This window comes from Plectropomus leopardus, chromosome 12 (assembly GCF_008729295.1).
Source record: "Plectropomus leopardus isolate mb chromosome 12, YSFRI_Pleo_2.0, whole genome shotgun sequence".
Taxonomy (NCBI): domain Eukaryota; kingdom Metazoa; phylum Chordata; class Actinopteri; order Perciformes; family Serranidae; genus Plectropomus; species Plectropomus leopardus.
The window spans coordinates 8,575,754-8,598,811 of NC_056474.1; the positions used below are offsets into that span (position 1 = coordinate 8,575,754).

At 40.9% G+C, this 23,058-nt stretch overlaps 1 protein-coding gene across 1 annotated transcript in view; it reads right to left on the bottom strand.

The window, feature by feature from the left end:
- Nucleotides 1-2,257: 2,257 nt before the first annotated feature.
- Nucleotides 2,258-23,058, bottom strand: part of ccdc24 (coiled-coil domain containing 24) — a 32,996-nt gene continuing 12,195 nt past the window's right edge. The window contains exons 5-9 of the mRNA XM_042498494.1: nucleotides 22,956-23,051; nucleotides 20,803-20,857; nucleotides 11,817-11,880; nucleotides 11,255-11,372; nucleotides 2,258-3,375 (exon numbers count right to left, since the gene is read on the bottom strand). Of these exons, the coding sequence (XP_042354428.1) occupies nucleotides 2,457-3,375; nucleotides 11,255-11,372; nucleotides 11,817-11,880; nucleotides 20,803-20,857; nucleotides 22,956-23,051 (1,252 nt within the window). The 3' untranslated portion in view covers nucleotides 2,258-2,456. The remainder of the gene's footprint in view (nucleotides 3,376-11,254; nucleotides 11,373-11,816; nucleotides 11,881-20,802; nucleotides 20,858-22,955; nucleotides 23,052-23,058) is intronic.

The window sequence follows — 23,058 nt, forward strand, 5'->3', positions numbered from 1 at the left end:
CTGCAACTGGCAACTGGCTCCACAGCGCTGCTGCAGCTTGCAACTGGCTGCACAGAGTTGCTGCAGCTGGCGACTGACCCCTGGGCCGAGCAAGCAGAGAATTCCTGCTGTAGGGCCTCATGTTTGGTGATGTTTTTGTCCCGCTTTGCCATCATCGCCTTACGTTTTTCCTCCAGAGCTCTTTCTTTGACAGCTGTCTTCCGGAGCTTCTGGAGTTCTTTGCGGAGGGCGTTATTCTGGCGTTTCAAGGAGCTCTTTTCCACCTTCAGGAAGTCATACTCGTTGGCCAGAGCTACTTCTCCTTTGAGGCTGCTGCGGAGCTCCTGAACCTCAAGCTGCACAGCGGTGTTTCTTTGGCTCAGGGCTTCGATCTCAGACTTGATCGAGTTGTGTCTTTGCTCCACAGCTGCTTCTTTGGAGTGCTCTTGTTGCAGCTCCTGAAGTTGTTTTTGCAGAGTTTCATTTTCCTTAGTCAGGACAATTTTCTCTGCCTCCATGTTCTCAGAAGTGGCCTTGAGATCACCCAGAAATTTCAGGTTGTCCTTGAGGACCTGGATTTCTGCGGATGTGGTCGTGTTCCGTTCCTTCAGGTCTTCGATGTATTTTTTCATATCGTCATGTTTGGTCTTCCAGTCTGGCTCATTTTCAAGTTTGCTGCTGAGCTCAGACTGGGTCGTCTTCAGGATTCGGTCTTCTTCCAGCAGGACTGGCAACTCAGCTTCCAGTTGGCTGAGTTTGCTCTTACAATCCTCTCTCATCTGGAGCTCTGTGGTGGCATCCCGGATTTCCTGATTCAAATTGACATTTTGTTGTTTTAAAACATCAATTTTGTCCTGTGCTGTCTTGCATTCGTCCTGATAGGTCCTCAGCTCCTCGGATGTTTTCTTGATGCCCTCAAGTTTTTGCTCCAGGGCAACCTTTTCCTTCTCAAGCTGCTGAAGATCTGTCTTTTTTGCCTTACTCTTTTTCTTTTCGGCCTCGTATTCTTCACGCAGATTGTCAAAGGGGGTCAGCTTTGTCTGGAGATCCTGAACAGTTTGTGCAAGAGTCGCACGACGAAGGTCCAGCGCTTCATTCGACTCCTGGATGCTCTTGTAATTATTGTAGATGGTGTTCTGCTGGTGCACCTTTTCAGTGAGCATCCTGACCGTTTTTTTGCAGGGAGACGCAGAGCTTCCTTGCAGATTTTTCATCTGCTTGGATTTCTTCAAACGTCTCCTCTGACACTTCACAGTTCTTCAGCTGTCTTTTGATGGTATGAATTTCCTGGTGCAGGGTCGTAAGCTGTTGAGTGACGGCCCGCAGGTTCACAGTCATGGCGTTGAAGTCATCGCCCCCCTCTGCCTGCTCCTGGTGGAGGTCCATATCGATGCTCTCCTCAGTGGACTCCAGCAGAGGCTTGGTCTTTTTCCTACGACTCATTTTCTGTTCTATTAAGGCTGGAAAGTTGAAACTACTTCTCTGTTTTTCCACAGAAATACAGTAACAAGCTGTATTGTCAGTGGGGATGTGATGGTAAAGAATGCAGCGCAGTGAAATACGATTAACACTGTTGGTGAGAAGATGTGTCTCCAGTAAGGCAGCGAACAGGTGAGTGAGACTGTGTCTGTGTGTGTCAGTAAGGTAAGGTTTTATATGCAATGTTGGTGACCTAACAAAGCACAGTGTTACGTGACATCACAGTGTTCTAGAATGTGTCTTTGTTACACTTGCTTTAGAATGTTGATGTCACTGTAACATCACTGTGATGTCACTGTAACATCACTGTGATGTCACTGTGACATCACAGTGATGTTACAGTGACATCACAGTGACATCACAGTGATGTTACAGTGACATCACAACTTTCCAGCCTTAATAGAGCAGAAAACGAGTCCTAGGAAAAACACCAAGCCTCTGCTGGACTGGACTCTGCTGTAAAGTGTAAGTAAAACTTGACTGGTATGCAGAGCAAACAGCAACAAGGTGGGAATTCTAGTTTAAAAGCAGAATTGTCATAGTAGAAAAGCACAGGTGTTATATCATTAACTCAACTAAAGCAGCTGAATTGCATCAAAACATGATTTATGTTATTATTTATACCTTTGAGAACCACAGAGAGCTATACGGTCATTTCCAAGTGTTCAGTTAAAACACATCTTAGTTATTATTACGCATCTACTTTGTGGTTTGTAGAGTGTTAGTTGTGTTTTTTCAATGAAAGCAGGGCTGTTAGCTTGAACATGAAAAAGACAAACCTGCATGGATCACACTGCTGTGAAATTAATCCAGAGGAAAAAAAATGTATGCACTAATCATGTTCCAAAATATAATAGTGATTCTGTGATGTTTTGTCACTATGTAAAAAGGAAGACATCTCCAGAGGACACAGTATGTTCAATAATTTAGTTAACCTTCCTTACATTTTTACTTCAACAGACCTATCAGACTAACTTATGTCTGGTCAGAGGCCGACCTCATGTTGACACCCTTGCAGGAGGGACTGGTTGGTAAAACCTGTTAATAAACTCCAGCTCTGTCTTTGTCTCTTGGACACCTTTCAGCTGACTTGTGGTGCTCTCAAGTGGTCTTTTGGGGGAAGTAAATAATTGTCCTTGAGTCCGTAATGACGCTGGATGGCTTTGCTGCTCCTTTTCAAGATGACCAGTTCTGTCGGTTCCATTGTTGCTCTTCCTAAAGCCAACCGGAGAATAAAAACTCTCAGAAGAACTCTTCCGCCTGTCATTATCTGTCTGTGCTGTTGTTGATACTAAACTACCTTCGCAGGTGCTATTCTGTTGCCCATTTTGTGTCTTTGATTTCCCCGTCGTTGACACAGAATGCTCAGTACTATTGTAACTGCCTGCACCACAGTGAGGAGGTTTTCTTTCTGTTTGTGGTGACAAATCACAATTTCTGCTCAGGCTGTGAATACAGCGATGGGATGACAGGTGGGTGTCCTGAATGGGAGAGTTTCTCTGAGATTTTATTTCAAAAGTAGGACTAGAAGTCAGGGTCCTGTGGTGGAGACCACTACCATCTTGCTCTGGAGAATGACTGTGGTCATGTACAGTTTTAACTATCATCGGGTCACTGCAAGACTGTGAGAGTGAAATGGTGAAGTGGCTGTTCACATGCACAGGAGTGGCAATCCTGTTGCAGAAAGGTGTTTGTGTTTTCCTAGGTCCAGTGGATGCGCTTCTGTGCTGCCCATGAGTATTAGACAGTGCAGAACTATTAATGAGTTTCACTGATGAAGAGGTCTTGTTAGGAGGAGCGCCGGGTGGTGGCTTGGGTGTACTGTGGCACCGAGGAGGAGGTGGATTTGGTCTTAGAGCTGATGTGGCATTTAAAGCTTGCAGATTCTCACCACAAATTGCTTGGCTTGCCGACAGTCTGGGAGAGAGGATGGAAATGGAAATCCCATTGAGAAACACTGTCATGCATGAGGACAATGAAAAGATGTACAGTATATTCAGAATATCAACACTGTGCACACAGAGAGCTTGAATGAAACATGAGGGCACAGATTATGAGTGGTCTTTACGGTGTCCTGCTGCCGTTGTTATGTGAATTTTATCATTTTATAGGTTTCAAAACATCTTGCCAAAGGACTACAGTTGAAAATTAGCCTGATGGCTAACACTGGCACATTTACAGAAACGTTGATTGACGTGTGTTATTTTTATAAATAAAAGAAATTAAATAAAATGAGCAATTGTGAAGCAGCAAAAAAATGGTCTAGGGATGAGCTTTATTTTGTAGGCCAACCGAGAAGTTAGCTGGATTTTAGATTTATTGCCAGAGGTAAAAAGTCAAAGTTAGGTTACAGAGTGGCCTCTACAGAGTGCCCCAGAAATGTCATCATGCCGAATATGACTTTACAGCTTTGCTGTGGTAGAGATAGTAAGTCATTCAAACATAGTGTAGTTCATTTACAGCCAAACATTACCTTTTTACTGCAAGTTGTTATATTCAGACAGCACAAGCACATGGAAACTAATGCTGGGACCTCAACAAAAGTACATGCTGAATGGGATAGTTAGAATTTAGAAAAATTGGGCACGGATGGTTAGGATCAGGAGAAGGTGGCACATGGTAAGTGTAGGATTACAGACATTAATTTTACATAAATGTGGGATTTGTGTGTGGCTGTTTCTGTAATTAAGTAAAATGGATTTTGCATTTAAGACTGGTGTACGCACCAGAAGTCTTTGCAGAAAAAATCCAGTGGTTTTATTAACCAAAATCACTGTTGAAACAGAGAAGAACTTAAGTACCATGAAAATTAACAAAAATTAACTGAGATGAGAAACAACTGAAAAGTGGCTTTACACAACCTTTCCTGGCCCCACCCTAATCGGACTCAACCACTGCATGGGGGAAAGTGGAACCAAAAGGGGAATGAAGCCTAAACTTGATTCAAACAAGCAAATTTTAACATATAAACTGCAAAAATATTTAGGGTTGAGTAAAAGTTAATAAATCCTCCTCTCTAGAATGAAATATATGCTCACACATCCTCAATCAGTAACCAATGTTTGATCCCACAGATAGGAAAAAAAATACATTAATTCGAGAAGCAAACACTGCACTCCAGCATGAAAGTCTGGGGTTTGTTGGATCCATCCACCACTCCTAGTATTTCTAAAAAAATGGAATTATGTGTAAAAAGTCTTTCTTTTAAAAATAACTAAAATAAAGGTGAGATTGTCCATTCAGTTGCTTTCCCCCAATTTTGTAATTTCAAAATCGCGATGTAATTTACAACCAGTATAATGCTGCAACCCCTAGTGGAGCAAGCTTCACATAGGCCTTCTATCAGACTACGTTGTTATTTAAATCGATTGATTTTTGTTGTCATAGCAGAAACAAACAGCGGTTTCCAAGGTGGAAGTCTGGAGTTTGTTTGATTTGAGATTTTGAGGATTTTTGAACATTGGGGGTAATATGACTTCATCAATTTATAAGAGTGCTTTCACAGGGTTTGTGGCCTTAATTTAATTCAATCTGTCACTTGCTGCTTAACACCTATATATATATACAAAGACATTCTCTTAAGTTGTGTATTACTGATTGTTTAATGTATTTATTCTCAGTTGTATCTCCTTTTCTCCTATGTTTCATAACCTTTAAACAGTTTTTATTTATTTCATCATCTAGCAGTTTTGAATTTACAAATCACTTTGCGATTTTAAAAAAGTGAAATATAAAAAAGTATAATAATAAAAAATATTATTAATAATTATTATTAGCATTTTTTTTCTTGTATATCTTTTGTTTTGTACCTTTACACAATTAATGATTGACTTAACCAGCTGACCGTTTATTATTTTTAAGGAGTTTCTGCATTTAGTTTATTCATCCATTGTAATGGACAGGGACAAATGCATAATTAAGTATCCTTATAAAAATATAGGATTTGAGAAATATCAGATTTGCCCCTGCTGCATCACTCTTTATAAACATAGTTTTGTTGTACATATTCAAATGCTGGCAGTGTCAAACATTCACTGCTGTATGTGTCAAGAAATTAAAATAACAAAAATTAACCTCTTTCCTTGCTTTAAATGCTTCTTTTTCTTTGGTCTCATAAAAAATCAACATGTAAGTGTTCCAAGTGCCCAAAAGTAATTCACAGATTAATATTCTACATACTGATAGTTATTACTCATACTCTTAATTACTTTTCTTACTTACCCTGTAAGAAAAACTCTCATGAACTATGCTAAAACTCCATTAACAGAAATGCCAATAGACTCGTGTATTTAAGTGTTTTTTTTTTTTACAGTTAGTGTCTCTAAAAGCCATGGGTGATGAGAAATTTTTAGTATCACACTTTTTTATTTTTTAATGAATGAAAAGAGATCGGGAGTTAACCGGATCACCCGGAGAAAACCCGATCGAACACACACAAATAATACAATTTTACAATGTTTGTTTGGTTAGGAAGAAACCGGAGCACCCGGAGAAAACCCAATCAAACACACACAAATAATACAATTTTACAATGTTTGTTAGGGAGAAACCGGAGCACCCGGAGAAAACCCTAACAAATTAAGACACATACTAATGAGTTTGACTGTCCTGAAACCCTAAGAATCGAGCAATTCTCAGGCGTATACCCGACCTGCGTGGGGCTGCAGCGACTGGCTGCCCAGGGCTGCTGCAACTGGCAACTGGCTGCACTGCACTGCTGCAACTGGCAACTGGCTCCACAGCGCTGCTGCAGCTTGCGACTGGCTGCACAGAGTTGCTGCAGCTGGCGACTGACCCCTGGGCCGAGCAAGCAGAGAATTCCTGCTGTAGGGCCTCATGTTTGGTGATGTTTTTGTCCCGCTTTGCCATCATCGCCTTACGTTTTTCCTCCAGAGCTCTTTCTTTGACAGCTGTCTTCCGGAGCTTCTGGAGTTCTTTGCGGAGGGCGTTATTCTGGCGTTTCAAGGAGCTCTTTTCCACCTTCAGGAAGTCATACTCGTTGGCCAGAGCTACTTCTCCTTTGAGGCTGCTGCGGAGCTCCTGAACCTCAAGCTGCACAGCGGTGTTTCTTTGGCTCAGGGCTTCGATCTCAGACTTGATCGAGTTGTGTCTTTGCTCCACAGCTGCTTCTTTGGAGTGCTCTTGCTGCAGCTCCTGAAGTTGTTTTTGCAGAGTTTCATTTTCCTTAGTCAGGACAATTTTCTCTGCCTCCATGTTCTCAGAAGTGGCCTTGAGATCATCCAGAAATTTCAGGTTGTCCTTGAGGACCTGGATTTCTGCGGATGTGGTCGTGTTCCGTTCCTTCAGGTCTTCGATGTATTTTTTCATATCGTCATGTTTGGTCTTCCAGTCTGGCTCATTTTCAAGTTTGCTGCTGAGCTCAGACTGGGTCGTCTTCAGGATTCGGTCTTCTTCCAGCAGGACTGGCAACTCAGCTTCCAGTTGGCTGAGTTTGTTCTTACAATCCTCTCTCATCTGGAGCTCTGTGGTGGCATCCCAGATTTCCTGATTCAAATTGACATTTTGTTGTTTTAAAACATCAATTTTGTCCTGTGCTGTCTTGCATTCGTCCTGATAGGTCCTCAGCTCCTCGGATGTTTTCTTGATGCCCTCAAGTTTTTGCTCCAGGGCAACCTTTTCCTTCTCAAGCTGCTGAAGATCTGTCTTTTTTGCCTTACTCTTTTTCTTTTCGGCCTCGTATTCTTCACGCAGATTGTCAAAGGGGGTCAGCTTTGTCTGGAGATCCTGAACAGTTTGTGCAAGAGTCGCACGACGAAGGTCCAGCGCTTCATTCGACTCCTGGATGCTCTTGTAATTATTGTAGATGGTGTTCTGCTGGTGCACCTTTTCAGTGAGCATCCTGACCTGTTTTTGCAGGGAGACGCAGAGCTTCCTTGCAGATTTTTCATCTGCTTGGATTTCTTCAAACGTCTCCTCTGACACTTCACAGTTCTTCAGCTGTCTTTTGATGGTATGAATTTCCTGGTGCAGGGTCGTAAGCTGTTGAGTGACGGCCCGCAGGTTCACAGTCATGGCGTTGAAGTCATCGCCCCCCTCTGCCTGCTCCTGGTGGAGTTCCATATCGATGCTCTCCTCAGTGGACTCCAGCAGAGGCTTGGTCTTTTTCCTACGACTCATTTTCTGTTCTATTAAGGCTGGAAAGTTGAAACTACTTCTATGTTTTTCCACAGAAATACAGTAACAAGCTGTATTGTCAGTGGGGATGTGATGGTAAAGAATGCAGCGCAGTGAAATTAACACTGTTGGTGAGAAGATGTGTCTCCAGTAAGGCAGCGAACAGGTGAGTGAGACTGTGTCTGTGTGTGTCAGTAAGGTAAGGTTTTATATGCAATGTTGGTGACCTAACAAAGCACAGTGTTACGTGACATCACAGTGTTCTAGAATGTGTCTTTGTTACACTTGCTTTAGAATGTTGATGTCACTGTAACATCACTGTGATGTCACTGTAACATCACTGTGATGTCACTGTAACATCACTGTGAGTAACACTGCGCTTTGTTAGTTCGCCAACATTCCATATAAAACTTTACCTTACTGGCACACACAGACACAGTCTCATTCACCTGTCAGCTGCCTTACCAGAGACACATTCTCTCACCAACAGTGTTAGCATTCTTTAGCATCACATCTCCACTGACAATACAGCTTGTTACTGTATTTCTGTGGACAAAGAGAAGTGTTTTCAACTTTCCAGCCTTAATAGAGCAGAAAACGAGTCCTAGGAAAAACACCAAGCCTCTGCTGGACTCCAGCGAGGAGAGCTTTGATATGGACCTCCTCCAGGAGCAGACACATGGGGAAGGTAACTTCAACGCCATGACTGTGAACCTGTGGGCCATCACTCAACAGCTCAAGACCCTGCACCAGGAAATTCATACCATCAAAAGACAGCTGAAAAACTGTGAGGTCTCCGAGGAGACTTTTGAAGAAATCCAAGCAGATGAAAAGTCTGCAAGGAAGCTCTGCGTCTCCCTGCAAAAACGGGTCAGGATGCTCACTGGCAAGGTGCACCAGCAGAGCACCATCTACAATAATTACAAGAGCATCAAGGAGTCCAATGAGGCGCTTGACTTTCGTTGTGAGACTCTTGAGCAAACTGTTCAAGATCTCCAGACAAAGCTGAGCCCCTTTGACAGTCTGTGTGAAGAATATGAGGCTGAAAAGAAAAAGAGTAAGGCAAAGACAACACATCTTAGGAAACTCGAGAGGGTGAGGGAGGGAGAGGGAAAAGGACACCCTGGAGCAACAACTTAAGGGCATCAAGAACAAATCAGACGAGCTAAAGACCTATCAAGACGAATACAAGTCAACACAGGACAAAATTGACGTTTTCAAACAAAAAAACGTCAATTTGAAACAGGAAATCCTGTAGCAAGCTTGAAAATGAGCCAGACTGGAAGACCAAACATGACAATATGAAAAAATACAGACCTGAAGGAACAGAACAAGACTGCATCAACAGAAATTCAGGTCCTCAAGGATAACCTGAAATTTCTGGGTGATCTCAAGGCAACATGTAACATCACAGAGGCAGAGAGAAAAGTCTTGACAAAGGAAAATGTCACTCTGCAAAAACGACTTAAGAAGCTGCAGAAACAGCACTCCAAAGAAGCAGCTGCGGAGCAAAAACACAACTCGATCAAGTGTGAAATCGAAGCCCTGAGTCAAAGCAACAGCAATGTGCAGCTTGAGGTTCAGGAGCTCCGCAGCAGCCTCCAAGGAGAGGTAGCTCTTGCCAACAAGTATGACTTCCTGAAGGTGGAAAAGAGCTCCTTGAAACGCCAGAACAACGCCCTCCGCAAAGAACTCCAGAAGCTGCGGAAGACAGCGGACAAAGAAAGAGTTCTGGAGGCAAAATATAAGGCGATGATAACAAAGAGGAGCAAAAACACCACTGAACATGAGACCCTACAGCAGGAATTCTCAGCTTGCTCAACCCAGGGGTCGCTTGTGCAAGATGACATGTTACCAGTGGCCAGCTGCAGCAGTGCTGTGCAGCCAGTCGCCAGCTGCAGCAGCCCTGTGCAGCCAGTCGCCAGCTGCCACAGTGCTGCACAGCCAGTCACAAGCTGCAGCAGCCCTGTGCAGGCAGTCGCCAGTTGCAGCAGCTCTGTGCAGCCAGTCGCCAGCTGCCACAGCGCTGCGCAGCCAGTCGCAAGCTGCAGCAGCTCTGTTCAGCCAGTCGCCGCCTGCAGCAGCAACTCTGTGCAGCCAATCGCCACCTGCAGCAGCGACCCTGTGCAGCCAGTCACCGCAGCCCAACGCAGGTCGGGTATATGCCTGAGAATTACTCGATTCTTAGGGTTTCAGGACACTCAGGGCTCAGCCCAAACTCATTAGTTCGTGTCTGAACTTGATAGGGTTTTCTCCGGGTGCTCCAGTTTCTCCCTTACCACATAATATTGTAAAATTGTATTATTTGCGTCTCTTCGATCGGGTTTTCTCCGGGTGATCTAATTAACTCCTGATCTCTTTTCATTCATTAATAAAAAAAAAAAAAGTTAAAAAATAAAGTTTGCAACTGAAAATTTCTCATCACCCATGGGTTTTAGAGACACTAACTGTAAAAAAAAAATACTTAAATGCATGAGTCTATTGGCATTTCTGTTAATGGAGTTTTAGCATAGTTCAGTTTTTCTACAGTTGTTAGTGTCAAATGTAAAATTACAGTATATTGAGTTTCTATTTTAATGATTTTCCTTATGTATTGTCAGAGGCCATCTCAAACTGCTCAGAAACACACTGAACATTGTTTTATCATCTTCATACTTGGTATGTTTATTAACATTTATCATAAAGTTTGCAACAGAAAATTACTCATCACACATGTTTGGGGTTTTAGAGACATTAACTGTAAAAAAAAAACCCTTAAATACACAAGTCTATTGGCATTTCTGTTAATGAAGTTTTAGCATAGTTCATGAGAGTTTTTCTTACAGAGTAAGTAAGAAAAGTAATTAAGAGTATGAGTAATAACTATCAATATGTAGAATATTAATCTGTTAATTACTTTTGGGCACTTCTAACACTTACATGTTGATTTTTTATGAGGCCAAAGAAAAAGAGAAATTTAAAGGAAGGAAAGAGGTTAATTTTCAAGTTATTTTAATTTCTTGACACATACAGCAGTGAAATCTTTGACATGGTGGTGGGATCCCCACATTTAGGCTTCCATGCATTTAGGCTTCCAAAATTAGAAAAAAAAGTGGTTTTATTAAGATTAGGATTATATTTCTGAACAAACGTGTAAATTTTATGAACATTTGCCACAGCTTATTTTCTACAATAATCCAAAATCAAACAGACAAATCCCAGAAACTTTTTGACGAGGAAAACAGGAAGACGCTAACTTCTGCATCGGCCTACAGAAAGACGTTGTTCCTCGAGCACAATATAAACAAATCTTATCATGGTCAGATGCCTTCAACACCACCACCACTATGGACATGTTGAACCCAGTAAATGCTATTAAAGTTCAGTAATGACAAAACTGCAATGAGTCTATCACAATTCACATTCATGGGTGCCATCATACAAAAAACAGATGTTTTGGTTTCAGGGGAGTGCCAAGGAAAGCTGGCCCGATGTGTGGCTGGCCTGTCTTTTCTTAAGCTCCATCATTCCCTTTTCATTTCATTTGTAATAAATTTGGTGTCACATTTATTCAAAAATGATAAAACAGAATTATTTTTTGCTACTCCTTGACACTGTGAACAGTGACAATGCTCTCTTAAAAACAGCTTTTTGGGGGGTCGTAACAACAAAGCATACTAACCTGATTCTGTTTTTCAGTTCTTTCACAGGGCGAGGGGGGGAGGATGATGCCGGAGCAGCAAGTGAGGAGGGGTAGAGCTCTAAGTCCATTTGTACAGCTCCTCTCAGCTCTCTCAACTCTGCACATAAACAAATGAGATTTAAAGGAAACGTCTGAAAATACTATAACACACTGTCACATATTTAATTAAAGAAAACCATCAAAAGATAACAATCATCTAGTGCATTAGGAAAAAAGCAAGTACTCATTACTGAGTTCTGAAAATGAACTCAATTTCTGTTTTACCCAGAATGCTCTCTGGGGTTTTCAATTAGTTTCACTGTCATTTGGCTCAGAGTCGATGGATTTGGCTGAAGTCCTCAATCGTTTTTTTTACCCCATTCATGAGTAAAAAGCTAATGAAGGATGGGTAAAATCATCAGCATTCTCACTTCATCTGTAAATTTATTCACTGAGCTACAGATTAAATGGGATTTTAGAGCTAAAGAGAACTCCCCTCACGCACCGTGTTAAACAATAATATGCCACCAGATGGCAGCAAACACTACAATGTTGGACTCACCTGCAAGCGTCGGCTCTGATTTATCAGATTCACATTGACTCCGACACTTTTGTTTAAAATTTTCCTGCAAGAAACACAAGACGCAAAACAGAATGAGGCAGCGCTTGTGTTTAATCATGCAGTTTGAGTGCACTTAACATAATACTACAGCAAAAATGTAGGCCACATTCAGCCTCTAGTTACAGTAGTGGACGTGGAAAAATGGGAGGCAAATGTATTAAACATGTTCAAGAAAGCATGAGCCTTCGGAAATAGCAAAGGAACGAGGAAAAAGGATAAAAATAACAGAGGGAGTAAGAGGAATGTATGCGTGTGTGTGTGTGTGTGTGTGTGTGTGTGTGTGTGTGTGAAGTGTGTGTTTCTGATTGAAAAGTTGTCTTCATGTGTTTGTGATGAGTGACTGGCAGCCTCCTCTCCTCATTTTACACGAGCACAACACTAATAGAAAGTCTTTATAGCAACCACAGACTTTACAGTAACTCCCTTACACACACATGCACGCACACACACACACACACACAGACACACACACACACACACACACACACACAGACACAGACACACACACAGACACAGACACACACACACACACACACACAGACACACGCACACGCACACGCACACACACACACACACACACACACACACACACACACACACACACAGACACAGACACACACACACACACACACACACACACACACACACACAGGCCTGGAGACTGACAGCTAAAACATATATTTTTGGTCTGTTTTCCCGGTGGGATTCAAACCCAAACCTCCCCGTGTTGTCTTTCAGAGCTGCAGACGAAGTATGTCTGGTGTCTCTGACAGTGAAGTGATTGAAATCCAAAACAACTCTTACACACACATGCAAAGTCTGAAAATAGGCTTTGTGGTCCATGTGGGGTTTGAACCCATTACCATGGCGCTGACTTGCTGATATTTTAGGAAAGTTGTTTCTGTTATTATTCTCAAACATGAATCTCTTGAACCTAAATCCACATGTGCACAGCCAACATACACAGCATATCCCCCAGCAGATGCCGAACCACAAACAGTAGAACGGGGGTCACTGTTCCTGCCACAAAATCCAGCCATTGATTGCTGCCATCTGTTTTGCTGTACACTCGAACCAGACTGGCAAAATATGATCTCACTGGTTTACCAGCAAGAACCTTGACAGAGAATCTACCCCTATCTAGTTTAGATGTTTTTTTATCACTGGAGTCAACATCATACACGGGTCAAGCTCTGACGGCTGATACTGGTTTAATAGTGAACAAGTTATATTTTGTCTTGTGTAACCTGTCAGTTGTCTAATTTCTAAGCATGATCAACATCAGCTCATCTCTCCCTAATTTAAACCAACAAAACCACACCATTCCTGCTGACTCCGGTGACAAATTACTCACCCACAGCAAACATGACACAATGAGGAACATTTCTACACTCCTGAGCTGACAGAGCACAGCTGATAATGTTATTATTACCACCTGTCCCTTGCAGACAGTGTCTTTGGCTGAGAGCATACAGGAAGCCTAGAAGGTCTCAACCTACAACATCTGCACTACTATTAAAGTGATTATGCAGATCTTTTGAAGTGGTGTTGTATGAGGTATCAATAATTAGTGTATCACAGTAGATGGCAGTCAACATGCCCTCAGTTTTGACAAGCATGCAGCAGCACTGCAACGAAAGCTGAGCTATGTACTGCTGTAGATGGGGGTCAGCAGCAAAATGTATTTTAGCCACTTAAAAAAAGTTCCATTAGTTTGCGCTATTCATTCATTCATTAGCCTTAACTGGGATGTGAGGGGGCTGGAGCCTATTCCAGCTGATACTGGGCGAGAGGCGGGGTACAACCTAGACAGGTCGCTATATTTAGAGTATTTTCACGGCTTTACGTTTCCGTCTGAGAGCCTTTTTGACGGGTAAGCAGATGCTTCAGTTCCCCAACCATGTGGAGCTCTTATCAAAGCCACCAGACTTCACTGAAAAAAATAGTGATTTTAGCTCACTGTATGCTACAGCTGCCCGTCTACCATTTCCTCTATCAGATAGTTTGTATTACTGTGTGGCTTTGGTGATTCCAAACTAACCCTTTTTTGACACCAAAGTCACATAGTAACACTAACTGACTAACTGTTCGAGGCAGTAGTAGACCAGTAACTCTTGTGTTCAGCGACTGCTTTTCTCAAAGGAGTCAAATTAATGGCTTTAACCCTTTGAGACCTCAGCAAATTGGCTTGATGTCTGTCAAAAAATAGTTAAAAGGCAATGAGCAACTTCATAGGAAAGGACCCAAAAATTAGCAAAATAATTGTTAAAAGTACAGGAAAAGTACCCGAGAATTAGAAAAAAATAAAGAAAAAAAGCAAAACATACAAAATAAGGAAATGACATGAAAAAAGTCCCTAATGGTAATAATAATTCTGTAAAATATTCCTAAATACATAATTATGATAATTATAAATAGATTTTTTGGACATTCCCCAGCTTCTTTAAAAAATAATTTTAAACATCTGCCACTTTCTTGCAATTTGTGGGACAATGCCAACCTTTGTTCCGATGTTTTCAAAAGAAATCATACCAATTTGCTTATATCTTAAGGTTTAAATACGTGTGAAGGTGTCTGAAAGCAACACCAGAAAAGTGATGTCGATACAGGTTTCAAAGGATTAATAAATCATCGTAAATCGCTATTTGATGGCAAGGTAGAGTGGTAAAAATACTTGCAATATAGTGTAGGCTTTAACTGATACTGATTATTTTAGGTGGGACTTTTTTTCAGTGGCTGAAGTGCATTTTGCTGCTGCCTAAGTCCACAGCAGTACATCGCTTAGTTTCTGACTGGTACTGGTACTTTGTGTGCAGTGTGCTAACTGACATCGACTGTATGTAATACACTGAAAATGGTAGTTTCTCAACACCACTTAAAAAAATCTGAGCTTTCCTTTTGACAAAAGCAACAGAATAGGCCTCTTTAACCGATTTACATAGAGCACCAACCCATCATGACATAATGTAAATGATGCATTCATGTGAACTAGCCCATGAATTACATCTAGATACTGGCAGAAAGCTTAATGGAGTAACAATGAATGGAGAACCTTTAGCAGCACATTCAGTTATCCCAAACACATTAGATAAGAGAGATGAGACTTCTGGCTTAACACAATCACAGCCTTCGAATTACACAGAAAAAAAGAAAAGCAAGAACATCATCACTGAAAAAAATGGCCTTGTGTAGAACTGTGACAGACGTGCTACTGCTAGACAATATCCCAAATTTGGGGGGAAGCTCATCATGTTGCCAAGGAGAAGGAACAATGGAGAGAGCTCACTGTGGCTTTAGAATTAAATAAGAGCCATAATAACCCAGCAAGTAGTGTCCACTACACTGATTTAAAAACATTAACTTATTAACAATTCATTACTGTATGTGCAGATGAGCTATGGTAAACCTTCCTCCATCTAAACAGTGCCTAGATATCCCTCTTCTTCCCCAATGAAACTCCTCTAAATGACATAATTTATGTCTTTTGGTGTTATTTTGCTGGCTCTGGGGGCTGGTGCGCGAACTACAGGCTGTACTTCCTCATTTTAATATTGCCTGCCCACCCTGCCGCCACCACCATGTACTCAAAAAGTATACAACATAGAGTCTCAAACTTAAACTGAAATCCTATCAAACAGTAAAACTCGGCACGACTGATTGAATATAAATCAAGAACACATTACTGAACTACTTATTTCTCACCTTAAGTGTTTTTAGAAGTGTATTTTTATCGCACCGTTTTGCCGTAATGGCAAGAGTTTGTCAACAGGAAGTGGGCGCTATACTGCTTCCTGCAGTGAAAACGGAGATTGAAAAAACACCAAATGGCAAGATCAAACGATAAAACTAAGCAGCGCTGATTAAATATAAAGCCAATATTCTGTTTCTGAGTTGGCTATTTCTTGCCTCAAATGTTTTCAGAAGCATGTTTAATTTAACAGTTTAACTGTAATATGAGATCTGGCCGGCCGCCATTGTTTCACATGGATCATTCCACATTAAGTCAGGGGCATAGCATTCTGGTAGCTGAAGGTTTTCTTGAGCAAAAGCACCCTTTTCTCTGAGGCATCAATTTCAAAAGTATTTGCATCTTTCTACTGCAGAGACAGCCTTGTTTTATGTGATAGCCTTCTATATATGATGTAGTGGATATACAGTTAACCAACTGACTGTTGTCACACTCAGCACATACTTTGAAAAGCTGAGACTGTGTTCTGTATGCATGTACGTATGTTGATATTACTCTTGGACTGCTGCTGGACCAAGTCATTATATGAGCCTCCCTCTTGCTAAGAGAAAATGGGTCATTACAGTTGAGTTTAGGACAGATTTATGATGTCATCATACCGTATCAAGCCTCTAAATGGCTGATTTGGCTCCATTTAATAACCATTATATAATTTAACTGCATGGAACAGCACTAAATCAATAGCAATCTCAGCTGCGTCAAACGTGATGAGAAAGACATGACCGTCCTCAAGCAAGACACTTTAAGTGTCTTGACTAAAAACAATGTACAGCACAAATTACTGGCAAACACTGTCTACAACATGTCTTGGCACTTAACATATTTTCCTCACAAAAACACCAACAGACACAGCTAATTATGACGGGCCGTGAAATACACAAAACAGATGTTAACAATTATGATTTAAATGTGATTGCAGCTGGAAAGTCTGAGTGTTTTTCCTTCTTAGCATTGTCACTCTAGGTAAAATCTTCCAATCTGGATCAGAATCCAAATTCCTTTTCTCCATCAAACACATTACGTACTGGGAATTTGAAGCAGTGGATTAAGTGGCTGACTGAAAGAACTGTATATTTCTTTTTACTCAAAATAAGGTGTTTCTGCATTAATCTCATCTTTCTTGTGGCAGGAAAAGAAGAGGAGAAGTCCCCATCAATAGAAACAATACAAAAAGTTTCCCCACCTTCCCTGTTAAGCCTCTCCTATATTAAAATGAAAACTGCTAGAAACACTGGATAAAGCAATTTCAATTTAAAAAAAATTGCACATGGCCTGGTCTAGAGCCAGAGTTCGGTTTGTCCATTATGGGCTATTGTTGTGGAGTAACATGGGAATCTCCATAGGCAAGGACCTGCTTCCTATGTAGGTATAAACTGCTAATTCTAAGGTGACAAAAACACAACAATTCTTAATTCCAGGTGGTGATTCACTAAACTAGATATACCACCATGCGGTCGTATGCCTCCATGCATCAGTCAAGTTGTACTTGCATCCATGTCTGTGAAAACATGAATGCTTCACACCCTCTCCCTGCTAGCACAAAGGATCCACACAATCAGCACAGTTTCAAGGTGGGCACCCAAGGTTCTTGAGTTATGACCAAAAACATGTCGTTTAAGGTCACAAAATCAAACATCAAAAAATCCCTCCAAGTGTTCTTCAGATATTGCTTCTACAAGAATAAGATAAATGACCTTGACCTTTGACCACCAAAGTCGAATCAGTTCATTGTTGAGTCTACTTAAACATGTTTGCCACATTTGAAGAAATTCCCTCAAGGTGTTCTTGAGATATTGCATTCACAAGAATGAGACTGATGAGGTCAGTGACCTTGACCTTTGACCACCAAAATATAATCAATTCATCCTTAAGTCCAAGTGATCGTTAATGCCAATTTTTTTTTAAAAAATCCCTCAAGGCTTTCTTAAGACATTGTATTCACAAGAATGAGACAGATGAGGTCACAGAGACCTTGAACTTTGACCTATGACCACCATCTATAAGGCTCATTACTGAGTCCAAGTGAATGTTTGTGTCGAATTTGAACAAAATCCCCAGAGGCGTTCTTGAGATTTTGCATTCACAAGAATATGCCGGACAGACAACCACTAAACATAATGCATAATATAACATAAAAACATAACATAAAACATATAACATAAAAGATTTATGTCACAGTAAAAACTCAAAATCACACAGAAGATACTAATGACTGACTACAGTGTACTACCCCTCAAGGCATCAAGAGTTATCAAAGCAAATGAGGCAGCGGTGCCTTGCACTGCACAGCATTAACATCATCCACCACTTCGGCAAATAAAGGAAGTGCACAATAAACTCTTGCCATAAGAGCACCACCTGAGCCACAGCTTCATCCCACCTGCTCACACATCAGACAGCAACCTTTTGCTTGAGGACACCATTCCAGGGAAAGTGTCACATTTCTGCTTTTGAGAAACACATTTACCTGCCTTTACAGTAAATGCCTCATGATAACAGCTGAGGAAAGCCTCCCTATAATTACCTTCACACCCTCAGGTCTTCAAGACTGGAACAACACACTGCTGTAATAATGTCCTCTCCACACTTTCCTACACCCAGTTTTCTTTTATTTGTTTCCTGCAGTGAAAATACTTGATGAGGTTTTTCCACAGACAATATAAGCACTGTTTCACTGTAAACTCTGACAAGTTGATTTCACTTTTTAAAAAAATCTAGGAAACTGACTGCTTTGAAAAATGTAAGTAAATATAACGAGCAGTCTTAATTTAAGTTTACTTCATATTTACTTGTTAAATTTACTCAAAATGTAGTCATATTTATTTGGTAAAGTTGTTGCAACTTAAAAATGACAAGTGTAATTAAATCAGTCTTTCTGCGTGTTGCAAACTAGTGAATCATATTCTTAAACATGTTACCAAAGCAGAAATCACAGGACTCCTAACTTCATCGTTGCCAAATTCCTCTTTGCTGTGATCAAGTTAAGTCAGACTAACTTGGTTGCTAACACTTAGAAAAAACAAGGTAATTTCCCTTGCCACATTTAGGTTGCAACAACTTCACAAAATTAGGTAAATACAGCTTAATTTCATATAAACTTAACACTTACATATAAAGTAAACATAGCTTAAGATCAATAGTGATATTTACTTTCCTTTTCAAGGCAATCTGTTGCCGTTATTATTTTCAGTAAAATCAACATACAACATTTTACAGAGCAGGTTTAACTTTGCATCACATCACTCCTATTTGTTTGTCCTAACAACTTTTACATAAGTAGGTCTTTATGCAACAGGCACAAACACACTATATTCACTCTTGTTCTCTAACATCTAAAACACAGAGACTGTTGTCAGTAATTTCTTCCTCTATATACAGTTTTCTGGCTTGTTTCCAGACACACTGGTAATATATGTAACAATTCCAGGCAGACGCGCACATAAACACACACACACTGAGGGTATGTAGAGATAACTTCCACATCTGGTCTGCAGAAACCTCCCACATCTGGCCACTAACTAACTCACTCTCTCATAACGCCAGACAAGCATGACAGTGCAGCCAGATTGTAGATGTGCATGTCTATTTCTTTGTAAATGTGTGTGTGTGTGTGTGTCTAAATGTCTGTTATGTTTTAAGTCTTTTGAGTGATTGGAAGGAGATCGATCTTACTCAGCACTGGAAATCTCTTGGGCAGACCAATGGAAAAAAAAACAACGTTAGCCTGAGCCGTCGCAGGTTTCCTGTGTGTGTGTGTATGTGTGTGTGTGGAAACCTTGGAAGGGTTTTCGTGCCAATAGAGAGTTAGCAAATCTATCTAAAGGAGTCCAAAGAGAGATTCAAACTTTTCTTGTTTTGGAAAAAGAATGCCTCTGGGCAAGGAAGCATTTTTTAATAGAAGTGATCAATATTGTGTAGAAAACATCATTTTTACAATTTTAAAAGATTTATAGAACTGCACAGGAGGCGTGTCTGTGTCGGACTGACAGCAGCCCTCATGTGAAGCTCTACTAGTAAAGTAAAAGGAGAGAAAAAGAAAACAAAGTTGGCTTATGACTCATGGTAGGACAGTGTGCTGTTAGCAGTAGTATCAAAGAGCTATCAACGAACCAGAGTGTCATTTGCCGGTGAGTTTATACACTGCTGCAGCTGACCAGCTTATTAGTTAGCTATCTATTTTGACAACGGATGTTACCTGAGCACTTTTTACCAGTGAAGGTTTGTTTGGCTGCTGGACAGGACATGGGATGTGTTTGCATGTTAGCTTGATAAAAAAAATAGACTTCAGCAGGAACGTTTATGTGGGTTGCACTTTTGTGGTTCCTGCGTTGTGAATCAGGTTGCATAAAAACAGTAAAGATTTTGACTTTACACCTGCTCTTGGTGTAAAAAGACCAGGCGTAAAACTTCCATCTGGTGCATCAGTGTAACTATCAGGTCGAACTAAAAACACCAAGTTATGACCGACTCAGCCACAGACTAGGCGTAAAATCTGTTTGTGCAACCAGCCCTAGATCTCATGTTTCCTGGGTCACAGAAACCTAATAAGTCAGGCTGAGTTTGGGGTAATATTCACAGAATGATGTAGCTAGATTTCTTTTTAGTGTAATGACTTAAGGAGAACAAGTAAGAGTATTTAACTTAAACAAGACCAGTATTGTGATTTTTTTTCCCGATGTGTAAAGAAGCTTTGGGGAAATTTAAGGGTAAAGTCAGGCAGGTCTGAGGAAGATGGAAACATTCCCTTGCAAAGAAAAAAAGGAGAAATAAACTATTTTTATGGAACGTAACAGTGTGCAGCTCTCCTTTGTGCCTCACAGTGAAGACTTTTGTGTTTTGCACCTGAATATTTTTGTCTGGATGTGTGCACACTTAGTCACTCTTCTAAAATTTAGGAGGTAAAATTATGCCTGAATATCAAACTGTACATATACTGTAATATGAACAGGCGGTCAAAACTTGCATCATAACTATGGATGCCTACAACGTTATATTGCATGGATTCTGCTTGTAAAATATATTCACAGCAGCATCAGTATAGCAAATCAATATTTTGGTTTTGGCCTGGTTTCCCATAAATAATGTAGGATTTGGATCAGTATTGCACTGGCAGCTGAAAAACAAAGAGGATTAAACATTCATTTGGTAGTTGGCTGTTTTTCATCCTGTTCTTTTTACCTTAAAATGCTTCACCAGCCTCTTCAACGCTTCGCATTCCTCCGTCATGACACACCTTGTTAGATAGAAAGACAGACAGACAGACAGACAGACAGATAGGTAAAAAGAAAGAAAGCCTTGATGTTTACCCTCAGTACTCCAGTTGTTTTTGATTAAAAACTTTTGAGCCAAAAACTAAAATCTAGGTCAAAGTGGAAACTGTGCATTTGATAGTCACAACATGCACACACAGCCAAACACCTTAGTTAGAAGCTGTGGCTCCTTTAGATAATGACTGCTTGTTTTCTTGTGTGAAAAAAGCATTTGCATATTTAATACTGATTACCTGCATATTGTGAGTATGATTAATTTGAATTATAGCATAATGAAATTTGCAAAATGTTATATATACCTGCAGTGGTTAAATTTGTGACAAGTGTACACTAAATTTCATTTTCAAAATATTAGAGAGCACACAGCAGCAGAGTGATGCGCAAAAACCCAATCACACATCTGAGGCAGTTACAACAGAACAGATGCACTTGGTGACTGCTCAGAGTTTATCCTCTACAGTTTTCCAAAGGGTACTGAGGATACAGTGTCCTATTTTTCTTTTCCCTCCGTCTCTCCCCCAACACACACTTTCTCCTTCTCTGGTTACATAACCGTAGTAGACTTTATTCACTTCTTTCACATGAAAAAGAAACTTCTGCCTGCTCTGGGATCATTTTCTGACAATGGGGCCTTTTGTTCTGGTCGAGTCAGGAAATGGGAAAGAGAGGGAGAGAAGAGTGAGACAGAAGGAGAGAGAGAGAGGAAGGCTCTCTTCCAGGGTAGCCCCAGTGACTGTGTTGCCCTGTGGGCCTCAAAGTGAGGGACAGAGGAAGGAAAGGAGGGATGGAGTGTGAAGGAGGGAGAGCAGCGACAGAAGCCATTGAGGAGAGCTGAAGGGCAATTAAGGTGAAAAAAAAGAGGAAAAGGAGAATGCTTTGAGGAACTCCACAGAGCACAAATGAATTATGCCACTTCTAACAAAGTAATCTATACCGCAAAGAAAAAAAACACAAACACAGTCTGCAAGATGTGTCTCTGCTAGTTAGTGCTACAGATCTAAGATGGTCCAGACAGTGCATGCTCCTTTGTATTGTACCGGTTTGGTATGCGTTGCTTACTCAGCTTGTATATCCTGTTGTCATGCAGGTTGATCCTCTAGGCTTGTGGTTCCCAACTCGGGGGTCCAGACCACCCAAGGGGACCCACAAAGATCTGAGCAGTCATGAAGTGATTAAACAAAATTATGCTCCATAAAATAATGTTTACTTGTTTAAAAATGGAAACAGACAACTTTTCAATTTTGCAACCGGGTGTTTTTTTTTTTTTTTTTTTGCCAGGTGGCCCCCAGTTCCTTCAGTTGTTTCACTGTCTGCCATTTCTGCTAAAGGAGATAATATCTGCAAAGAGCTTACATTGATACTCTGGTAACTGGGGATAGCTGCTGGGTAAGCTGCTAAGGATTGTTTATGGCTGCGTGGCGGCTCGTTTTTTGGCTCGAGGTGTGTGTATGTTACTGTACTACTGGCCTTAGCTGCTGCAGAGAGTCTGCCGCTTCACAGCGGCTCAATGCTCAGCTCAGCGCCTACAGCCGACATGCTCCTAGAATCTCAGAGTGGAAAATTTTGCTCATTTTTTCACCTTTTTAAAACCTATTTTACATACTTGGAGCTTTTTTTAATTGTTAAAATTTGGCTAGATGATTATTGACACATTTTTCTGTGGCGGGACAAACTCATCAAACATTGTTTGCTTTAACCAGATTTTAACATTCTGACCACAATGACGCTGTATATCCGTGTTTGGCATTGTGACGTTCTGTAGACTCATTTAGCCACTTGTTAATAACCTTATTTTTTAAAGACACATAAAAGCTTCTACATTCATGAGTAGGTAATTTACAGATTTATTTTATGTTGTAGAACAAAATGTGAAAGTCCTGCTTGTTAAACATTGACCTTAATTCAGGCACCAAAAACCCATTCAAAAAACCTACTGACTTCTCAGCACGGGAACTGAGAGAGTTAAAATGCTAACTCATTTTCGGGTTTTAGGACTCATCCCTGGAGCACTCTAAAGTCACAAGATAAAGAGGTTTGGAAACACCACATTATGCAGACTACCTGAGGCGGTCCACCACCTGGTCAAGGTCAGTGACATTTAGCTTGTCTCTCAATGCCTCAATCTCATCTTCAGCATTAGAACAGTGAGAGCTCGGCCTGAAGA